At 41.7% G+C, this 23,401-nt stretch overlaps 1 protein-coding gene across 3 annotated transcripts in view; it reads right to left on the bottom strand.

Annotated features, from left to right (window-relative positions):
• Nucleotides 1-23,401, bottom strand: part of nalcn (sodium leak channel, non-selective) — a 296,823-nt gene that overhangs the window by 158,957 nt on the left and 114,465 nt on the right. For all 3 annotated transcript variants that reach the window (XM_060826499.1, XM_060826500.1, XM_060826501.1), the window contains one exon: nucleotides 4,669-4,743. In XM_060826499.1, coding sequence (XP_060682482.1) covers nucleotides 4,669-4,743 — 75 coding nt within the window. The remainder of the gene's footprint in view (nucleotides 1-4,668; nucleotides 4,744-23,401) is intronic.

Below are 23,401 nucleotides of genomic sequence, written 5' to 3'. Positions count from 1 at the left end.
TTTAAACCTATGCCCTCTAGTTGTGGATTAATCTAACCTGGGAAAAAAGACCTTGGTTACTCACCATTATCCATGCCCCTCATGATTTTGTAAACCTCCATAAATTTTTGATTAGATTCCCCACAGTGTGGAACAAGGCCCTTCGGCCCAACAAGTCCACACCGACTCTCTGAAGAGTAATCCACCCAGACCCATTTCCCTCTGGATAATGCAGCTAACACTATGGGCAATTTAACATGGCTAATTCACCTGACCTGCACATCTTTGGACTGTGGGAGGAAACCAGAGCACCTGGAGGAAACCCACGCAAACACGGGGAGAATGTGCAAACTCCACACAGACAGTCGCCCAAGGCTGGAATTGAACCTGGGACCCTGGTGCTGTAAGGCAGCATTGCTAACCACTGAGCCACCATGCCACCCTTTAGCCTCTGACACTCCAGGTAAAATAGCTCCAGCCTACTCAGCCTCTCCTTGTAGTTCAAACCCTCCTGAAGTGAGAGTTGACATGGAGCACACAGATACAAAATAGCCGCTGAGCCATAAACTGGTCACTTAGCACAGAAGATGGCCGCTGGGCCATTACATGGAAAGATACAGCAAAGCATACACAGATACTGCCTGAGGCTAATGGGATAACAGCACAATAGAGACAGAGCATAGATGATTAGTTTAAGGCGGGTGTAGGAGAGAATACACATCAGTGACGTCTACTGCCTGCCAAAGTGTCTGAGTCCAGCCACCACCTTTAACTGAAATGTTAACTACCTGAGACTGCTTGTGTACAAGTGTTAATACTTCAGATCTTCAGTAATGGAAAACGATCTTCCTTCTCAGGAAGAACAATCACGACCACTGAAACTAACAATGATCTTGTAATGTCTTTTGTAACATGCGGTACAAGCAAAGACTAGATACTTGAAAACTATTGTACCATAATATGTATAAAATATCATGACTTGCTCCGAGAGTGAGAGGAGGCTTGCAGCTGACTGCTGTGCTGACAAACTTCTCTCTCTCCCTGGAGCTCTGGTTTCTTTGTACAATAAACTCTGTTGTTGGATCCTGATTCTGACTCAGTGACTGGTGATTTTCCCCACAACAATTGCCGTAGTAGGCAGGATCTCTTATTCCTGATGCTTTGAATAGGAAGGGTTTGGAGGGATATGGGCCGGTGCTGGCAGGTGGGACTAGATTGGGTTAGGATATCTGGTCGGCACGGACGGGTTGGACCAAAGGGTCTGTTTCCATGCTGTACATCTCTATGACTCTGGTCAAAGGCCACGATTAGTTGCTTGTCCTGAAATGACCAGAGGACAAGGTAGTGCCTGCCTCAAAAACCCCGCCTAAACTGGTAACCTTCCCCCCATGGGATGGATGGGAATTGAGATGCCAAGGGCATTAAATGTTGTAAAGCACAAGAGACAAAGTCGTGTAACATTGGACTCCATAGGGGCGAGCAACACAGAGTCCAGTTAGAGCCGAGTCAAAAGTTGGGTGCTGTCTGTTATTGTGTTTTAAATTGAAATGGTGAGGAAGAGGAGCTGATCACTCTGACCAAGAGCCAAACTCCAGTGGAGCAGCACGGTACTGAGGTGGGAAGCATGGACACTGTGAGTGACCCTGATACCCTGTCAGTCTGTAGCTGGACAACCCTTTTTAAGCTTCCGGTGGCCGGCAGGGTAAAAAGATCCCCAGTAGAGAGCACACTGGGCTAGTGGTAGGTTTCTGGGCCTATCGGGCAGTGTTGGAACTGTAGAGGTGGCAGGGAGGGTAGAGGAGTCCTGGTAGAGAGCGCACCCTTTTGAACTGGCATTCCCAGGCAACTGGCAGGTATCGACTAGTAGTGGTGGCCGGGAGGGTAGAGAAGTCCCACTGGTAGAGAGCACACCTTGTTAGGAGGCTGCTATGGCGATATGGACAGTGCTGGAACAGTATTCATGGCCAGGGGGTAGAGAAGTCCCACTGATTAAGGACACTTTACTGTTGGTGGTATCCAGGGGTACACAATCTGCGAATTGGCAGATCAGGATTTTAAAGGGGATACTGCAGGTTCCCTTATTGAGAAAAAGAAGACAGACAGACTAGCACTGACAGAACAGATGAAGAAAGGGGGTTGGGACCCATCCAAGACATTAGTACAGCAGCAGAATTGGATTGACAAACAAAAATGAATTAAAACTAAAAAGATAGGGGTAATGTTAGTGTAGCAATTAACAGGCCTAATTGAACAAATAGGTGCCTCCACTAGTAGGTGGAGAAAGGCTAAGAACGAATTGATGAGCTGGAGGATAGGATAAAGGAGCTAGAGCAAAGAATAGATAAAGTACAGGAGGAAAAGGAGACTGACTCTCTCCCCTCCTACAAAACTGTACAGCAGGGACCAACTGCTCCCTCAGCAGAGCAGGAGGTGCAAGGAGGTGAACTCAGACTTTACACACAGCAGACATGTTACACAGTGGATTATCATTTAGCCCAGTAAAGGGGAGTATGTTCAATCATTGGTGACAGTGTATAACCCATGTCATTGACAAATCTTACAATTTTACACAAGCAATCAAAAACATTCGGGACCAGCTCGATTACTTCAGACAAGGAGCCACAGGAGGAGAAAGCTGGCTAGAACGGCTGATAGGCAAATCCTGGGGACCCTGTTTGGCACCCAGGAGTGTTCTCCTTATTTCACTCATACTGGTATTCTGCCTTGGCGTCGGGTTTAAAGCCTTGCTGTAAAGTGCTACTGATGCGGGCTGTGCCAGGAGCAACTATCACCAGAGAAGAGTCCCCAATGAAACTGGCACTCCTTGACACCCCTCGGGATGGGGAGACCTTAGAAAAGGCTACCTCTATGTGTGAGTTGGGTGCTCTGTGGGAGATCTCTGAAGTCACCTCGTTGACCACAAAGGGTGGAGTGAAGTGGGAGTTGACACGGGGCATGTTGGTACGGGGCACACAGATACAAGATGGCCACTGAGCCATAAACTGGTCATTTAGTGCACAAGATAGCCACTGAGCCATTACATGGAAAATTACAGCAAAGCATATACAGATACTGCCTGAGGCTAAGAGCATACCAGCATAATAGATTCAGAGGAGAGATGAGTAGTTTAAGGTGAGTGGGGGACAGAATACACATCAATAATGTCTACTGCCCACCGAAGTGTTTGAGGTAAAAACAATGACTGCAGATGCTGGAAACCAGATTCTGGATTAGAGTGGTGCTGGAAAAGCACAGCAGTTCATGCACATCCGAGGAGCAGGAAAATCGACATTTTGAGCAAAAGCCCTTCATCAGGAATACAGGCAGAGTGCCTGCAGGGTGGAGAGATAAATGAGAAGAGGGTGGGGCTGGGGATGAAGTAGCATAGAGTACAATAGGTAAATGGGTGGTGGGGTTGGAAGTGCTAGGTCAGAGAGGAGGGTGGAGTGGATAGGTGGAAAGGAAGTTAGGCAAGTAGGACAAGTCATGGGGATGGTGCTGAGCTGGAAGTTTGGAACTGGGGTGAGGTGGGGGAAGGGGAAATGAGGAAACTGTTGAAGTCCACATTGATGCCCTGGGGTTGAAGTGTTCCGAGGCAGAAGATGAGGCGTCTTCCTCCAGGCACTGGGAGGCGAGGGAGCGGCGGTGAAGGAGGCCCAGGACCTCCATGTCCTCGGCAGAGTGGGAGGGGAAGTTGAAATGTTGGGCCACAGGGAGGTGTGGTTGATTGGTGTGGGTGTCCAGAGATGTTCCCTAAAGTGCTCTGCTAGGAGGCGTCCAGTCTCCCCAATGTAAAGGAGGCCGCATCAGGAGTAACAGATACAATAAATGACATTGGTGAATGTGCAGGTAGAACTTTGATGGATATGGAAGGCCCCTTTGGGGCCTTGGATGGAGGTGAGGGAGGAGGTGTGGGCGCAGGTTTCGCAATTCCTGCGGTGGCAGGGAAGTGTGCCAGGACGGGAGGGTGGGTTGTTGAGGGGGGGGGGGGGGGAAGGGGGGTGGGTGGGTGGGTGGCGTGGACCTCCGGCAACCACCTTCAATAGAAATGTTAACTATCTGAGACTGCTTGTAAACAAGTGTCGATACTTCAGGTCTGCAGTAATGGAAAACAATCTTCCTTCTCGGTAAGAACAACCACGACCACTAAAACTGACAATGATTTTGTAATGTTTTCTGTAACCAAAACATGCTGTACAAACAAAGACTACGATACTTAAACTATTGTACCACAAAATGTATAAAATATCGTGACATGTGCTCCAAGAGTGAGAGGAGGCTCTTGGTTAACTGCCGTGCTGACAAGCATCTCTTCTCTCTCTCTCTCTCCAGAGCTCCGGTTTCTTCGTACAATAAAGTAGGTCATTGGATCCTGATTCTGACTCCAAGACTGGTGATTTTCCCCACAACACTCCAAACCCAGCAACATCCTTGCAAATCTTTTCTGAACTCTTTCAAGTTTAGCACCATTCTTCCTATAGCAGGGAGACCAGAATTGCACATGGTATTCCAATAGTGGCCTCATCAACGTCCCTGCCACAACATGACCTCTCATCTCCCATCCTCAATGCACTGACCAACAAAGGTTGAACAAAACTGTTAGAATATCCCTAGATATAATGTGCGCTCACCTACAAGGTGAAAAACATTCAGACAAGTAAGATGGCTCCATGTGTTAATTTGTTTTACCTGTTTCAGTTTCTTCAGATCTTCATCCAACTCCAGATTGTCCAGAATAACAGCAACAAATAGACTCAGCAGAATCTGCGGGGTGATTAGAAACACTTCTCAGAAGAAAGTTTCCTCATGTGTTAAAGTTTTGTGGCTCAGTAGCAGGAAAAAGAAATACAGCTTTAAAAATTCTGAATTCTTAAAGCATTTAAAACAGATGCATCTCATAGCAAACAAATAGTGGGCCACAGGCAGAATACACCTGGTGGAAAAGTATCAAAATGAACAAGCAATTGCATTTTCAATTTACAAAATCATTTCTTGTACAGGAAATTTACATAAAATTTTACACACAAACACAGTATTATATTGAATTTCACAGCAATGAAACTGACCATTCGGCCCTCCTGATCTATGCCGGTGATTTTGTTCCATATGAATTCTCTCCCACCAGCCTTCATATTACACTTTCCAGATATCCTTCTTTCCTTTCTCGTATTTAGCTAGCTTCCTTTTAATGCATTGATAATATCAGCCTTGATACTTCCTGTGGTACTGGGCTTTACATTCTCACTACTTTCTGGGTAAAGAGGTTTCTTCTGAATTTCCTCATGGTTTTATTAGTGATTACTTAAATTTACAGCCTTTGATTTTGCACTGCCCAGAAAGGGAAGCATATTTATTTGTTATTGAAGTCCCTCTAAAGCTTTCCTTTTTGATCCACCTTTTAGACCCCTTTCCTATTATAGTCTTCTCTGGTTTAGTGTTTATAGTCTGTTTGATAATCACTTCTGCAAAGCACGCTGGAACACATTAAGGATGCTATAAAACACAGAACAAATTTCTACTTATATCTGACAAAGGAAATGCAAACTTTATTTAGATTGACGTATGCATTTTTATAATCCTAATTGATGGTATTACCAAGGAGATCCCAGAATGAAATCTGACCTGATAGATCATGTTGTTTGATTTTAGATAATGTGATGGTCATTCACTGAAATGCAATCACATAAGGTTGAAGAGTTCCATTAACAACAAAACAGAAGTTTATTGCACAAAACATGAGAACAAAATAAAAACAAACCAAGCTATCTTACTACAGAACACAGTTTGAAAGATCTCAGCACAATTTTCCAATACAATATGTCCCAGAGACTCAAATCCAGATAAATTACTCCTGTACATCAAATCGTTAATTGATTCTTACAGTTTGGATATGTTTGCTAAGTTGGAAAGTTGATTTGTAGACGTTTCATCCCCTGCCTAGGTAGTATCTTCAGGGCCTTGGAGCCTCCTGTGAAGTGCTGCTGGACTGTGTCTTCTGGAATTTATTTGGTTCTATTCCTGTGGCTTCCAGTTGCCAGTTCCAGTTGTTCATTGCAGTGATTGGTATATTGGGTCCAGGTCAATGTGTTTATTGATGGAGCCTATAGATGAGTGCCATGCCTCTAGAAACTCTTTGGCTGTCCTCTGTTTGGCTTGTCCTATTATTGTTGTGTTGTCCCAGTCAAATTTGTGGTCCTTGTCATCGGTGTATATGGCTACTAAGGACAGCTGGTCATAGAGATGTACAGCATGGAAAGAGACCCTTTGGCCCAACTTATCCATGCCAAACAGATATCCTGAATTAATTTAGTCCCATTTGTCAGCATTAGTCCATGTCCCTCCAAACCCTTCCTATTCATCTATCCATCAACATGTTAATTGTACTAGCCTCCACCACTTCCTCAGCAGCTCATTCCATACATGTTCCACCCTCTGTGTGAAAACTTTGTCCCTTAGGTCCCTTTTATATCTTTCCCCACTCACCCTAAACCTATGTCCTATAGTTCTGAACTCCCCCCAACCCAGGGAAAAGACCTTGTCTATTTATCCTATCCATGCCCCTCATAATTTTATAAAGCTCTATAAGGTCTATAAAGCTCTATCAGCTTCCGAAGCTCAAGGAAAAACAGCCCTAGCCTATTCAACCTCTCCCCATAGCTCAAACCCTCCAACCTTGGCAACATCATTGTCAATCTTTTCTGAACCCTTTCAAGTTTCACAACATTTTTCAGATAGGAAGGAGATTAGAATTGCACACAATACTCCAAACGTGGCCTAACTAATGTCCTGTCCAGCCACAACATGACCTCCTAACTCCCATACTTGATGCTCTGACCAATAAAGGAAACCATACCAAACACCTTCTTCACTATTCTAGCTACCTTGCAACTCCACTTTCAAGGAACTATCGTTATGGCGTTTGGTGGCTAGTTGGTGTTCGTGGATGTGGATTGCTAGTTGTCTGTCTGTTTGTCCTATATAGTGTTTCCTGCAGTCTTTGTATGGAATCTTGCAAACTATGCTTTCCTTCCACATGATGGTATAGGGTCTTTCATCCTGGTGAGTTGTTGCCTGAGCGTGGCTGTCAGTTTATGGCCTGTCATGAATCCGAGTGGTCAGAGAAGTCTGGCTGTCAGTTCCAAGATTTTTTTTATATAAGGTAGTGGAGCTAGAGAGTTAGGTCATGGCATGTCCTCGTCAAGCTGTTTATCTGTTAGGCATCAGCAGATGAAGATGTGGGAACATCCATCCTTTGTAGAGGGTATTCTTCCCTTAGCAGGTCGGGAGTATGTTGTAGCCCTTTTGAACAGGGTCCTAATGCGCTGTCTCTTGTTTGTGTTTGGGTGGAAGGTCTTGTATTTCAGAATCTGGTCCATGTTTAACTGATTCTTCCCAATTCTTTCCTGTGAACTCATCTTAGCTGAATACTTACAAAACGGAGCTTAGCTTTTCTCAGCTTCTAATAACCTGAAGATTTCTAACCAAACACTCCTGATTTGGAAGTTGCACAAATTAAACTTTTCTAGTGAAATAACTGCACAGCGGCCAGTATCCTGTCACCCTTTACTTACATGACCACAGTCCATGGACTCTGACCAGCCAGCTCAGAGCCAGTTCCTAGAAGAAGGAGACTGTTTGAGGTTCCCATTTACTTTTTTTTTTTCTTTTTTTTATTTTTTTTAACCCCCACACTACCGCCTAACTGCGGTAGTGCTTATTTTTTTCCCAGCACCCATGGTGTGTGTGTGTGTGTGCAGCTGTGAGACACAGTGAGAGACATAAAGTGCACAAATCTTTATTTAATTTCCACCACCAGGAAAAGTAGGAAAACACCCGAGTGGCCTGTGACGAGCAGTGCCCTTCACATCAAAGGGCAATGCTGTGTGATCAAAACAGTGAAGGGGAGGGGAGGTTCCCATTTACATGTCAGTCAAGACTTGCTGATTGGTTTAGGTTAACAGCACCGATCAGTGTTTTCATACTCAGCAAGATTCACCTGGTTAACATCATTCCAATCATTACATCCCCCCGCCAATAACCCACCCTCCCATCCTGGCACCTTCCGCTGCTGCCTCAGAAAATGCAAAACTTGCGCCCACAACTCCCCCCTCACCTCCGTCTACGGCCCCAAAGAAGTGTTCCACATGCATCAAAGTTTCACCTGCACTTCCACATGTCATTTACTGTATCCATTGTTCCCAATGCAGTCTCCTCTATATTGGGGATATAGGACGCCTACTTGCAGAAAGCTTTAGAGAACATCTCCAGGACACTCGCACCAAACAACCCCACCACCCCGTGACCGAACACTTCAACTCCCCCTCCCACTCTGCTGAGGACATGCAGGTCCAGGGCCTCCTCCATCACCACTCCCTTACCGGCCAATGCCTGGAGGAAGAAGATGTCATCTTCCGCTTCGGGACCTTCCAACCACATGGCACCAATGTGGATTTCACCAGTTTCTTCACTTCCCCTCCCCCCACCTTACCCCAGTTCCAACCTTCCAGCTCAGTACTGTCCTCATGACTTGTCCCATCTGTCCATCTTCTTTCCCACCTATTCACTCCACCCTCCCCTCTGACCTATCACCTTTACCCCCAACCCCAACCACCTATTTCACTCTCAGCTACACTCCCCGCAGCCCCATCTCCTTCCCATTTATCTCTCCACCCAGTCTCCCAGTCTCATTCCTGATGAAGGGCTTTTGTCTGGAACGTTGATTTTCCTGCTCCTCGGATGCTGCCTGATCTGCTATGCTTTTCCAGAACCACACTCCTGACTACATCCCTGCTCCTCAAGTCCAGGGATGTCGGCCTGTTTGTTTTCTGGTAGCTTGGCCTGGGACATTTCACCCCAAGTATGGTTCCTTTGACTCTGACGAGGACATGAGTGGCGGGTACTGGACCAGAGCCTGTCTCACGCAACTGGAGCACCTCAGGAGACATACTTCCTTTGCCTCTGGTGCTTTTGCATGGTTACATCTTTAATCCCACACGCCAAATGGCCTCTCAGCATCTCATTCAGGGTTCACCCAAAATCACACGCCTCTGCCAGTTGTCCTACCTGCCTCAAAAAGAAATGATATGGATTCCCCTCGTTCTCAGACTGCAGAATAAAACCAATAGTGTCTCAGAATTAGAGGAGGCTTGGGGAGGTAGCATTCCTTGACTAAATCTGTCAACATTTGAAAGGTTTTAGTATCTGGTGCCTCAGGGAAAGTAAGGCTCCTAATAACTCAAATTGTTGCAGGTCGACAAGCTGTCAGGTGAATTACCTGTTGCTTTCCTCTGGCCCCAGTGTAATTTGCCCAGGGAAAAAACATATTCTTTCCACACACTTGGCACAGTCTTTGACAGCAGGATCAAACAAGTATAGCTTCCCAAATAAAGGCATGATGCCAGAAATGCTTACCCAGAATCAAAAATGATCGCTGTGAGTGAATTTTTGTCAGGAGCATATTGTTTGCTCTCACCATCACTGAAATGCCACACAATGGTAGGCAATAGTAGGCAGCCAGCAAGTCACCCTTTATTTACACAAGCACTGTACCTGGGCTTTGACCAGTTAGCTCCGAGCCAGATCCTGAGTGAGAAGACTCTCTGAGACTCCAGTTTATTTATTTATTTTTTTTCTCTTTCTTTATTTTCTTTTTTAAACCCCGCACTACCACCTAACTGCGGTAGTGCTTATTTTTTCCCCAGCACTCATGGTGTGTCCGTGCAGGTGTGAGACACAGTGAGAGACACAAGGTGCACAAATCTGTATTCAATTTCCACCACCAGGAAGATAGGAAAACACCCAAGTGGCCTGTGACAAGTAGTGCCCTTCGCATCAAAGGGCAATGCTGTGTGATCAGACAGTGAAGGGGAGGGCAGGGACTAAATCAAAATAGAGAGACTCCAGTTTATTTCTTTTCCTTTTTTTTTCCCTTTTTTTTCAATTTCCTCCACCAGGAAGATAGGAAAACACCCGAGTGGCCAGTGACATGCAGTGCTCTTTGTAAAACATTTTATTTTGTTTTTACTTTTTTTTTCTTTTTCTTTACCTAACTGCGGTAGTGCTTATTTTTTCCCCAGCACCCATGGTGTGTGCGTGCAGGTGTGAGACACAGTGAGAGACACAAAGTGCATGAATCTGTATTCAATTTCCACCAGCAGGAAGATAGGAAAACACTTGGGTGGCCAGTGACAAGTAGTGCCCTTCGCAAAAGAGCAATGCTGTGTGATCAAACAGTGAAGGGGAGGGCAGGAATTAAATCAAAATAGAGAGACTCTAGTTTATATCTGTCAGCCAGAGCTTCCTGACTAGCTCAGGTTAACAACCCTGAACCAAATCGGATAAAGGGCTTTCAATGTTTACTGCACCCATTGTAAACTAAAACAATCTTCCATTGGCACTCCAGGGCCCCATGCTCCCTAATATATACTAAATTAATCAGTGTTACTGAAGGACTGTATGAACTTGTTTTATTTTGAAGTCACTTCACCAAAGTAACACCTCAATATGCCACACTTCTAAAATCCAAGCTATAAAAATTACTCATTTTATCACACCTCATCATGCATTCCATGAATGAGGATAACAATATATTCTCAACATAAAAAACATTTTAAAAACATAATTTCTAAATTATATTAACAATAATAATATATTAACATTGAACACACAATGTCTTTCCTGACAGCCAGATCTTACACAAGTCTAACTGGGTCACAGTGTTCATTTTTGCTCATGTGCACCCTAAATATAGCATAAGCCAGAATATTGTCTATTCAACTACATGAATGATTTTAAATTGTATAGCTGGAGTAATAAACTCCAACAAACAATTCTAAGCTCCCAAATCTTAGGCAAAAAAAAATCAAAATCTTGTGCTGTGTGTATACATGGCATTGTCTCCACGATTTTTAGAGATGTAGATGCAGAGCTAATGTAAGACTTGTTGCCTCTTTTGCCAGTGATAATGATTTTTGTAGTTATGCATTTAGTTTCTTTGAAAAATAACTTTATCGATTAATCACCGGAACATTGCTGGTGCATTCATCATCCCAAAAAGTATGACTTTGCATTCATAAAATCTAGCTGATAATTCTCCAGTTCTATCATTTAGTGGGTCTTCCCAATATCCTTTTGGTAAGTTGATTTTGTCCAATTCTTTCAATACAGCTCTCCAATCTTGAAATAGGACAGGAGTTTGCTTTAGTTACTATGTTAACTTTGTAATTTTTGTGAGCCATCCGGTTTTGGCACCATCGTGATAAACGAGCTCCAATTACTTGGATTAGGTTCAATAATGTAAAATCTATTCCCTCACATGAGCTAATTTGTCAGGATTGAGTCTGTAAGGATGTTATTTTATCAGTAATCCTCCCCCTACGTTAACATCATGAACAGCCAGCGATGCTTTTCCTGGCCTAGTCACACAAATTGATTTATGAGTCTGTAATAACGTCCACAAGTAACTGAGATATCTAATATTCCATTAAATTATCTAACTGTTTAAGCACCTCTTATTATTATCAATCTGATTTTTAGAAAATCAACTTTTGAATTTTCAATTGCTGATTCATTATCCAATTGCACTGATATTTTAATTTCACTACCATAATAAATACACAATCCTCCAAGTCATAATATCTCTTTAACATGTTAATATGACATACTTGCTGATTATTTATTCGGTCTGCAGTACTCAATACATAATTTATATTATTGAGTCTTTTTTATTCAATTAAGTCCAATAAAACTTATTATTTATGGTTCCCCACAGACAAGCAAGAATATGTCTTCTGCAACAATGAAGGTTCAATGAAGAGTATAGGAGGGCATACCAGGAGCAGCACATGATACACCGAAAAATAAGATGCCAATCTGGTGAAGCTCTAAGACGGGACAACTTTTTATGTCAAACAGCAGAAGCAACAAGTAATAGACCAAGCCTTAGAGATTCCACACCCAACAAATCAGATCTAAGCTCTGCAGTCTGCCACATCTTGTCATGACCATTGGTGGACAATTAAAGAATTCACTGAAAGAGGAGGCTCCACAAAAAATCCCCATCTTCAAAAATGAAGGAGCCTAGCACGTCAGTGTGAAAGATAAGGCCAAATCATTTGCAACTATCTTCAGTCTGTAATGCTGAATCAGTGATGCATCTTGACTTCTCCAGAGATCCTCAGCACCACAGATATTAATCTTCAGCCATTTCATTTACTCCACATAATATCAGTAAATGGCTTATATTACACAAGCCATGGGCCCTGACAACACTCTGGCAATAGTACTGAAGACTTGTGCTCCAGAACTTGCCACATTTCTAGCAAAGCTATCCCAGTACAGCTATAACACTAGCATCTTCCCAACATTGTGGAAATTTGCCCAGGTATATCCTGTATACAAAAAGCAGGACAAATCCAACTCAGCCAATTACCGTCCCATCAGTCTATTGTCATTAACAGTCCTATCAAACAGCACCTGCTCAGCATTAACTGCTCTACGATGCTCAATATATGTTCCACAAGGCCACTTAGTTCCTGACGTCATTATAGCCTTAGTTTAAACATGGACAAAAGAGCTGAATTCAAGAGGTAAAGTGAGAGTGACTGCAATTGATAGCAAGGCTGCATTTGACCAAGTCTGGCATCAAGGAAGCCAATTAAAATTGGAGTTAATGAGAGTCCAGGGAAAACTTTATACTGGTTAGAGTCATACATAGCACAAAGGGAGTTGGTTGTAGTTGGTGAAGGTTAATCATCTCAGCAGGAATTCTTCAGGGTAGTGTACTGGTCCCAACCATCTTCAGTTGTTTCATTGATGACCTTCCCTCCATCATAAGATCAGAAGTAAGGATGTTCAATGATGACTGCACAATGTTCAGAACTATTTGTGACTTCTCAAATACAGAAGCAGTCCACGTCCATATGTAACAAGACAAAAATAAGTGGGAAAACAGGTGCTGAGGATGGCACAAAGAGTTTGTAAGGGGACATAAGCAGGTTAAGCGGGTTGGCAAAAACTTAGTTAATGGGATATAATGTGTAAAAATGTGAAATTATGGACTTTGACAGGAAGAATGTTTCAGCTGAATGATACATTAAACGCACAAAGACTGTGGAAGACTACAGTACAGAGGAATTTGGGAGTGCCTGTATATAAATCACAAGAAGTTGTATAAATCATCCAAGTTCAGCAGGAAATAGGGAAAGCAAATAGAATGTCAGCCTTTATTTCAAATGAAATGGAGTATAAAAATGGAAAGGTCTTGCTACAACTATACAAGGCATGTGTCAGACCACACCTGGAGTACTGTGAACAATTTTGGTCCCCTTATCTAAGGAAAGACATTCTGGCATTGGAGGCAGTCCAGAGAAGGTTCACTAGGCTGCTCTGAAATATGGAAGGACTGTCTCAGAAGGAAGGGTTGAGGGGATTGACCGTGCTCATTGGAGTTCAGAAGAATGAGGAAAGACTTACTGAAGGTACTTGACTCTGAGGAAAGCTGATAGGGTAAGTCAAGAGAGGTTGTTTCCTCTTGTGGGAGAGTTTAGGACTGGGGGCACCATCTCAGAATGAGACGTTACCCATCCAAGTCAGAGATATGAAGGAATTTCTTCTTTCAGAGGGTAGTGAATCTGTATAATGCTTTACTACAGAGTACTTTAGAGGCTGGGTTGTGAAGCAATGTCTCCATAACTTTAAGATAACTTTATATTCAAGGCTGACACAGACGGATTTTGAATTAGGAAGCAAATCAAGGGAATTGGGGAAAAGACAGGACAGTGAAGTGGAAGATTACCAGGTCATCCAAGATCCCATTGAATGGTAGAGCAGACTCGATGGGCTGAATGGCCTACTTCTTCTCCTACATTCATTGGGAGGTCATTCAGCCCATTGTGTCTATGTTAGCTCTTTGAAAGAGCTAGCCAAGTATTCCCACTGCCTCTGCTGTTTCTCTCTTCTAATTTGTTTTTGAAAGGTCCCACTGAATGTGATCTATCAGGCAGTGAATTCCAGACCATAACAACTATCTGCATGAGTAAACTTCTCCTCATCTCCCAAACATCTGTGCTGATTACCTTAAATCTACGTCCTATGTTTACTAAATTTCCTGACAGTGGAAACATTTTCTGTTGATTCACTCTTCTCCAAGGTGAGTAAGCCTTGCTTCTCTTGTCTATATTGTACATGTACCTGCTCGTGTCAAAATTGCCATGCAGTAGTGAGTTGGGAATCACATTTGAGGCTTATCACACCAGCTATGACCATATTGAGTGATGGGGTGGACTTGATGGTCTGGATGGCCCATATCTGCTGCTATGCCTTATAGACTCAGACAATACCCAGATTTGAATGGAAAGACTATGGCTTCAAAGTGAGTTTAGTGAAGACTTTGTTAAATACTAGGAGTGAAAACGAAAGTAATGATATCCAGGTTTGGATTGACACGTGACAAGTAACATTTATGCTACACAAGTGCCAGACGATGACCATTTCCAAAGAAGAGAGAATCTAAACATCACCCTTTGACATTATATGGCAGTACTACCACAGAAGCCCTCACCAACCACATTCTGAGTGGGTAACTGTTGAGCAAGTACTGAACAAGACATTACTGTGGCTACAAAAGCAGGTCAGAGGCTAGGGGTCTTGCAGTGAGTAACTCACCTTCTGACTCCCCTAAGCCTGTCCAACATCTACAAGGCATAACTCAAGAGTCTGATGGAATACATTCTACTTGCCTGGATGGATGCAGTTCAAACACTCAAAAAACATGACACCCAAGATAAAGCAGCCTGCTTGGATGATACCCCACCACAACCATTCACTCCCTCTACCATTAATACTCAGTAGCATCACTGTGCACTATCTACAAGATGCACTGCAGAAATTCATCAAGCTCCCTAGACAGCACCTTCTGCCTTTGGAATTTGTGACTTTCTTATAACATTTCATTATGATACTCAGAGGAAACTATCACCTGATAGACTACTGCTTGTTCCTTATCAGCTGGTATTGGAGGTGGTCTCCATTTTCTCATTAGTGTTTGTCTCTTAAGAGCTAACACTCAGGTATTGTTCTGGCTCAGTTTTGGAATAGGTTACTTGGTATAACTCTTCAACTCAGGGTCCATTTGTTGTATTTATATTCAAGAAGGTATGTTAAACATGTCAACCTCATTCTCTTTACCTTTAAAGTCATACAGTACGGAAACAGACCCCTTGGTCCAATCAGTGCGCACTGATCATGTTCTCAAACTAAACCAGTCCCAGCTGCTTGGCTTGGCCCATATCCCTCCAAACATTTTCTTTTCATCGATTTATCCAAATGTCTTCTATGTTGTAACTGTTCCTGCATACACCACTTTCTGTGGTAGTTCATCCCACACACGAACCACTCTCTGTGCAAAACATTGCCTCTCTCAGGTCCTATTTAAAACTTTTTCTTCTCACCTTAAAAATATGCCCTCTAGTTTTGAACTCTCCCACCCTAGGGAAAAGACCCTTGTTATTACCTTATCCATGCCCCACATGATTTTATAAACCCCAGTGAGGTCACCCCGCAGCCTCCTAAGCCTCAGTGTAAAGATTGCCAGTCTTTCTGGTCTCACAAACGTTCTGTACAACCTCAACATGATGTTTCAACTCCGATACTCAAAGGTCTGAACATTGAAGGCAAGCGTGCTAAACACCTTCTTAACTTCTCTGTCTACCTGTGATGCAAACATGAGGTCCCTCTGTTCTACAACACTACCCAAGGCCCTATTATTAATTGTATAAGACCTGTCCTTGTTTGTATTACCACTACGCAACAGTTCACACTTATTCAAATTAAATGCCATCTCCTAAGACCATTGGTCCAATTGATTTAGATCTCTTTGTAATCTTCGAGGACCTTATCTTTTTAAAACAAATGTGTTTTTAAAAAATTGCATCTGAAATATGAATTTCCAAACCATCTCTCTCTCTCTCTCATAGACTCCTCTTCTTCCTGTATTATTTTATGTCCTCAAGATCTCATTCCATCAGTTAGAAAGTAATCCAGGATGTTCCTCCTTTGGAATCTCAGTTTTGTTTACCGCAGCTGCAAATACTTTTACCACACTCAGTGAGGCCAATATTTATGAATCAGCCAAACCATTTCCCAAGATAAAATCAATACCTGCCCTGGTGATTTGTTTCATTATTCCAACCACAAATTCTCCATTTACTAAATTACTCTTTAATGCAACTCTATGTCTTGGACCTGGTTTGAGACCTTTGTGTGTACGTCCAATTAATATCTTTTCCTTCATTAACTTCTCTGGAAGATAAATGTATCATCATTCAGTATCAATAACTGACTTGCTCCAGAGTCTCATGACATCTTTATTGGTTTATCTTTTCGATTTGAAGCATAATGAAATAACTCTCCTTTGAGATAAAATATTCAGAATCCTGAGTGGTAATTCACTTTATCAATGTTCAAAGCAGGGTTTTTTTGACAATCCTGAGGCATCTCTTCCTTTTTAGTACATTCTAAATAAATACATTATGTTTGTACTATGACACTGTTTTAACACCTATTTCCTGCCCTCTTTTCTGTGTATTCAATAGCGCATTCCTACCACTACAATCTCTTTAACATCCATTAACTGGCTTTGGCATGTCATTGGAAGTATATTACTTTCTCTGTATCACATTTTGGTTTCTACTTTATTATTTTGGTGTCACTGTTTGTTCCCTAAAACCAGTATTTATTCCATCTACAGACCTTTTATTCCTCCACTTTCCTGGTGAATTCCCATTTGACCATCTCCCCACTTGTAACTGTCTGTGAGAGATATCATAGTTACCTGCCTCAGCTGCTGCTTTGGAGCAAGTAAGGACTGCAGATGCTGGAGATCAGAGTCGAGAGTGTGGCGCTGGAAAAAGCACAGCAGGTCAGGCAGCATCCAAGGAGCAGGAGAATTGACGTTTCAAGCATAAGCTCTTTATCAGAAATGCTGAAGAGCTTATGCTCAAAGCATCGACTCTCCTGCTCCTCGGATTCTGCCTGACTAGCTGTGCTTTTCAACAACGTTTGACTCTGAGCTCTTGCTTCGCTGATCTTTGATACTTAAATCGCATCTCAGTACATTTTTAGGTTTTCAGGAGTGCCATTTTTGGAATTCTTTCATCGTCATAATTTCACTTACATTTTCATTTTTTGTCCAACATCAGTGATCTAGTCTATTGATCCTACAGCTTTCTTTCGCACTTGCAAATTTGATAAAGGTTCAGATTGGACGTCTTCATTGTAGTTCTAAATATTAATTCATAAGCTTCAGGGGCAAGCTCATAAGGATTGAGGATGGCTTTCGTAACAGTTTCATAATCCACAGGTTGTTTTACAAACAAAGTAATCTACACAGTCCCAGCTGATACCCGTCAAAACACTCCAACAGTGAGCTCGTGTTCCAAACATTTTTTGGCCACTTTGTCTGCTCAGTTGCCCTTCCAGAAATCACATGACGCCATGTTATTGGCCAACAGGTTTATTTGAAGCACTTCACCTGACAAAGCAGCAGCGCTCCAAAAGCTTGTGATTTTAAATAAACCTGTTGGACCATAACTTGGTGTCATGTGACTTCAGACTTTGTCCACCCCAGTCCAACACCAGCACTTCCACATCATAGCTACCTTTCCAAGTAGGTAAAATATTGTTTGACTCAATTCTAAGTATATTTAGGCACTAAATGTAGATTTTTAGTGAAATCAAAATGCCAATGGAATAAGAATCATCTTCTGAGATATTACCTCTGCTTTTCTTCTTCACAAAGATTTCCTCTAGCCAAATCCTGTTGCCTATTTTCCCTAGCTCTTGAGTTCAAGACTTTAATTCCACCGCCATTCCCTTTCAAGCTTTGTTATTTTCGAGCCTTCTTTCTTTTCATTTTTTAGAATAATTCTCCTTCTCTCACTTTTTGCTCCAGCTTTGTTGGTCAGAGTATTGAGTACAGGAGTTGGGAGGTCATGTTGCGGCTATACAGGACATTGGTTAGGCCACTGTTGGAATATTGTGTGCAATTCTGGTCTCCTTCATATCGGAAGGATGTTGTGAAACTTGAAAGGGTTCAGAAAAGGAAGTTGTCAGGGTTGGAGGATTTTAGCTACAGGGGGAGGCTGATCAGGCTGGGGCTATTTTCCCTGGAACGTCGGAGGCTGAGGGGTGACCTTATAGAGGTTTATAAAATCATGAGGGGCATGGATAGAATAAATAGACAAGGACTTGTCCCTTGGGTGAGTGAGTCCAGAACTAGAGGACATAGGTTTAGGGTGAGGGGGAAAGATATAAAACAGACCTGAGGGGCAACGTTTTCATGCAGAGGGTGATACGTGTATGGAATAAGCTGCCAGAGGAAGTGGTGGAGGCGAGTACAATTACAACATTTAAAAGGCATCTGGATGAGTATATTAAAAGGAATGGTTTGGGGGATATGGGCCGGGTGCTGGCAGGTGGGAATAGATTGGGTTGGGATATCTGGTCAGCATGGACAAGTTAGACTGAAGGGTCTGTTTCCATGCTGTACATCTCTATGATTCTAAGACTTAAGTCTTTTTTCATTACTAACTATGTCTTAGCTAGCTCTAGTTGTGATCTCTTATCTTTATCTAATTCTAAATTTTAGATAATCACTTTCAGCATCTCTTCCTTACAAGATCCAATTTTCATTTCGACCTTCAGTTTATCTCAGGTTAGCCTTAGTCAAAAATTTCAAATGGTTTATAGTATGTCTTCTTCTCCCATAAAACGCTTAGCAATATTCAAAGCTATCTTGAAAATCCAATACATGCAATAAGCTTCACAAAATATGTTCAGTTCCTCTATATATCTATTTCTTTAAAAAAGATCCAGATCCCTCATAATTTCAATGAATTTCAATCCTGGCAACAGCACTCACTTCAGATCTCAGCTGATAATACTACTGGACAAGACAGATCCTGGAATCAGGCCTCATAGATTGTCTGTTCTTTTAATTTAATTAATTCATTGAAACAATCACACAAGTCTAAATTGTTTCTTTGACAGACATTTATTACAAATTTAAACAAAAATGAAACAAACAAAGCTACCTAAATGTACAACAGAGTTTGAAAGATCTTAAAACCAACATCAAAACAATGTCATATCCCATTTTCCTGACATTATCCACTACGGAGACTTAAATCCAGAGAAAAAAAAAGATCTATAACAAATATTTAAGTCTCACTTAACTGATTCCAGACAATTATTTGCTATGAACTGTGAAATCTTCTTGCACTAATTTCGCTTATTTAAATTTTACAAAACTGTGTTGGAGCAATTCCTCTCTCCCTCAAAGTGAAAATACAATTCCATCATATTATGGCCAGTGATACCTTGGGGTACCTTCCCTCATGAGCCCATTAATTAATCTTATCTCGCTGCACAATACCAGCTCTGGCTTTGCCTGCTCTCTTGTTCCAAAGCTATCCTGAAAGCATTCTATGAACTCAACTTGGCAAATTTGACCCATCTGACTCTTCTTGTCTCACAGGTATAGGTCTCTTGATTATTGCTGAACTTTTCTGTTAAAATCTCAAGATTTATTTCTTTATGCTCCAGCCTACCGTATGTTTACTATTAAGGGCATGGAAACCACACCAATGTCTTCTAGCCTGTATCATTTCTTACTTCTACATAAATGGTTTCCAGAACTTGGTCTCCTGAACTTATGCCATTGTGCCCTTTGTGATACTGCTATCACTATCTAAGAAAGCCACCTCTCCACGTTATCCAAGCGTTCCTATTATGTCTAAATATCTCTGTATCCTTCAATATTTCCAGGCCATATCCCCTCAAAACATTTCAGAAAAGTAGCCCAGACCCTAAATTTTCTAGTTGCTTTAAGCAGACGTAAAGTGGGTTTTCCGGGAGAGATAGAGCTGGCCCAACCACTCAATTTTAAACAAAACAGAATTTATTTACAGACTACTGAATGAAACATGAACAAAAGAGAACTGAATTTAGAATCACTTAACCGAGATGAAAACCCACGTGACTCTATCGCAACTTAATGATGCTGTTCCAAATACTTGCTGCATCACAGAAACAACTCCAATGCTAAAAAGGCTAAATCAAGCACAGGTTCTTACAGGAGAGAGATGTCAGTGAGAGGACCAACATGGAGCTGTTTCTTTGACCAGCAGTCTCAAACAGACTGCTCGCTATAACCAAAACAAACCAAATCAGAAAAACTCTGAATTGGGAGAACTGGCCACTCTCCTTTCATTATACAGGTGTTACAAGAAAACTTGAAAAGCCTTTTCAAGTAGATATTTCCAGACATGTCAGAACCTCTGCCTTTACGTTCCCTCATGAAAAAAAACACAAGGACAGAATTACCTTCTTAAAGGAGCAGGATCATTGCACAACCCATGTCATCTGGCAGCCATATCTCTGAAATAGCTATCAATTTGGACTTTCTCATTTCGCTTTGCACTCTGAGTTCACATATTTTGTTTCAAATGCTGCTTGCATTCAGCAAAATCGCATTTATTTATCCTTTTTGCAAATTATAGTCTTACGTGTCGGTTGAGTCTAGATTTGCTTAGTTTTTTCAGAAGGTAGTTAATGGTCTACCACATTACTATGGGTCTAAAGTCACATAGAATCAGGCTAGGTAATGAAAGCAGATTTCCTGTCCTAAAGAACATTAGTGACCAGTTGGGTCTTGATAGTAGTTTCATGGTCATTATGACTGAGACCAGTTTCAACTCCAGATTTTTATTAATTGAATTGAAATTTCAGCAGCTGCCATGCAGGATTTGAACTCAAGTCCATTATCATCAACCCTGCCTTCAGCTGTTATTTAAATCCTTACCTCTCTTAGCAAGATCCAGATCACTTGCCTAAATATTTTCTGATGTGATTGGTGTCAAATAATCTTTGGTAACTGTGCCCCACCCCCAACCTCCTTGAACCACCTTGGAATGTTTTAGTCATAGACTCACAGTCATTGAAGTCTATAGCACAGAAAAAGACCCTTTAGCTCATCAAACCTGCCCTAGTCAAAAATAAGGACTTAACTATTCTAACTATTTTACCATGTTAAAATATAAATCCACTTTATTCTTCGTTTTTCTGGGTCAGAGAGTCTGACTAGGGACACCGTTCTTAAATTTAATGCTGAGATGAGGAAGGCTTTACAGATTAAATATTCATCTACAACGTTTCCAATAAGTAGTTTCAGAATTAGGATGTTTAGGAGTATGATCCTCACTTGATTTTCGAAGGAAATCACTAGTCACGAGTGCCAACATTCCTGTGTGCACGATTTTTGAGAATTTTAAAGGTAAAAATTAAGCTCAGATTCTTCAGAATCAATAAAAAAGTTTCATATTTATATGTGAAATAATAAAGAGTTTCACAAAAAGCAGACTTTATCCAACATTTAATAATTGAAGAATGATTTTAACATTAATTTTAAGAGTAACCTCATTGCACAGAGATTGGTGAGAATATGGGACTAGCTCCCATGATATAGCGTTCTAATCCCAGCTGCTGATCGCTAGGTTAGCTCCTCGAATGGAATCTAGCTTGATAGAAAATAGAATTTGTTTTGTTTTAATGTGATTGTCATTCATTGCAACATAAGCACACAAAGCTGCAGATTTTCTTCACTAATAAAAGTAAGTTTGTTATATAAAGCAAAAACAATAAGCTAAATATAAAACTGAAGTCTTCACCTATTCCTCAACACCATCACTTTGCAGCATCAAATCCAGAAAAATTAATCTCTTTCTCAAATCGTTAAATTCAACCCAACCTTCTGTGAACTGGAAACTCATCTGACAAGAATACTCACAAAATTGCAAGTTTATATTTTCTCAGTATTTTAATACTTTACATAATACAAAGAGCAGGAATAAGCTAACTTGACTATTCCCCACAATCTGTCGCGTTTTCACCACTGTTCTTGATACACTATTCTTACATTGGCTGAAACCTCAGGATTTTGAATCCTTTGGCAACTGGAACCATTTGTGTCTACAGACCACATTTGAACCAGCAATATGCTAGGGTAGGTTTTATAGGCAGTGCCTCTAATTAGGAGGCATTGTGGTCTGAAGAGGGATGGAGAGAGGATTGAAGTCAGGAAGGCAAGTCAGCAGCAGAGAGTGGCTGCCTCCGCTGTATCTGGTGTGTGTGTGTGTGTGTGTGTGTATGTGTGTGTGTGATAGAAAGAGAGAGAGAGAGAGACAGAGAGAGAGTGGCTGTGTATGTATGTGTGCGTGTGTGAGAGAGAGAGCGGCTGTGTGTTTGTCTGTGTGTGTGTTTGTGAGTGTGTGTCATACAAGAGGATTAGTCAAAAATGGAAAAGTGGTGGAACAGCTGGAGCCAATGGCCAGCACTCCCTTACCACCAGTTGTGTACATTACTGTGGTTGACATGGATAGAAGGGAAATTGCAACACCTCTGTTTGCACAGAACCCCATGTTTACTGATTTACACCTTGAGGCAGTAGCTTTAATTTATTTTCCCTGCCAATGAAATACTTTGGAAGATGGAACACTTTGAAATTTAGGAATCACTGCAGCCTATTTGCACACAGCAAGCTCTGACAAACAGCAAGGCAATAATGAGCAGATCATTCGTATCGTAATGATATTGGTTGAGGAACCAATGTGCTTTTTTAGAATTTGACATATGTTTTCAAATTCTTGGTCATGAACATTAAGAATATAAACAATTGATCAGATATTTATACTTTAAATCTGATTAACTAACCATTGATCATGAAAGTATGCATTTATTAAGTACAAAATTGTTCGTAAATGGTTACTGGTTTAATTTATGATGAACAAAGATTTCAGGATTGATTATATGCAGCAGAACACTTGCAAAATCCATGTACTATTTCTGTATCAAGCTTCTAGTACTCGCTTAAGAATTGTGTGCACCATAATAACCAGTGGTATTTCAATGAACATAGTTTGCTCAGTAACTACAATGCTGATGGGAATCCCAGGCAGAGCAGAATTCAAGGTTGCGCAATTTGAAAAGCACTCGAGTGGTTTGTCATGAAGAGCACTTCACTGAATAATCGTTGCGCATTTACACGGCAAGCTGTGCTCAGCATGTGTATCCCTCTGGGACAGGCAATGGCTGCACGGTGTTTGGAGAGACAGAGGAATTCCTGTGCTGGCATCTCATGGTCCCCAATGTTCGCTCACAGATGGTCCAGGAATGACACAATTGGATCTGTGCGGAACAATTTAGGAATGTGTAATCTAAGCTGACACCTAGCACTGCACCAAGGGAGTAGTGCACTGCCATCTGAAATGCAAAAAGGGCCCCATCTGCCCTCTCAGGTAGATGTAATGATCTGGCGGCAGTGCCAATTGCCAGGAGTAAAATTTATACGGTGCCTTTAATGTAATTA

Source organism: Hemiscyllium ocellatum, chromosome 6 (assembly GCF_020745735.1).
Source record: "Hemiscyllium ocellatum isolate sHemOce1 chromosome 6, sHemOce1.pat.X.cur, whole genome shotgun sequence".
In the NCBI taxonomy this organism is placed as follows: domain Eukaryota; kingdom Metazoa; phylum Chordata; class Chondrichthyes; order Orectolobiformes; family Hemiscylliidae; genus Hemiscyllium; species Hemiscyllium ocellatum.
This window is presented reverse-complemented; position numbering and strand designations above follow the sequence as displayed.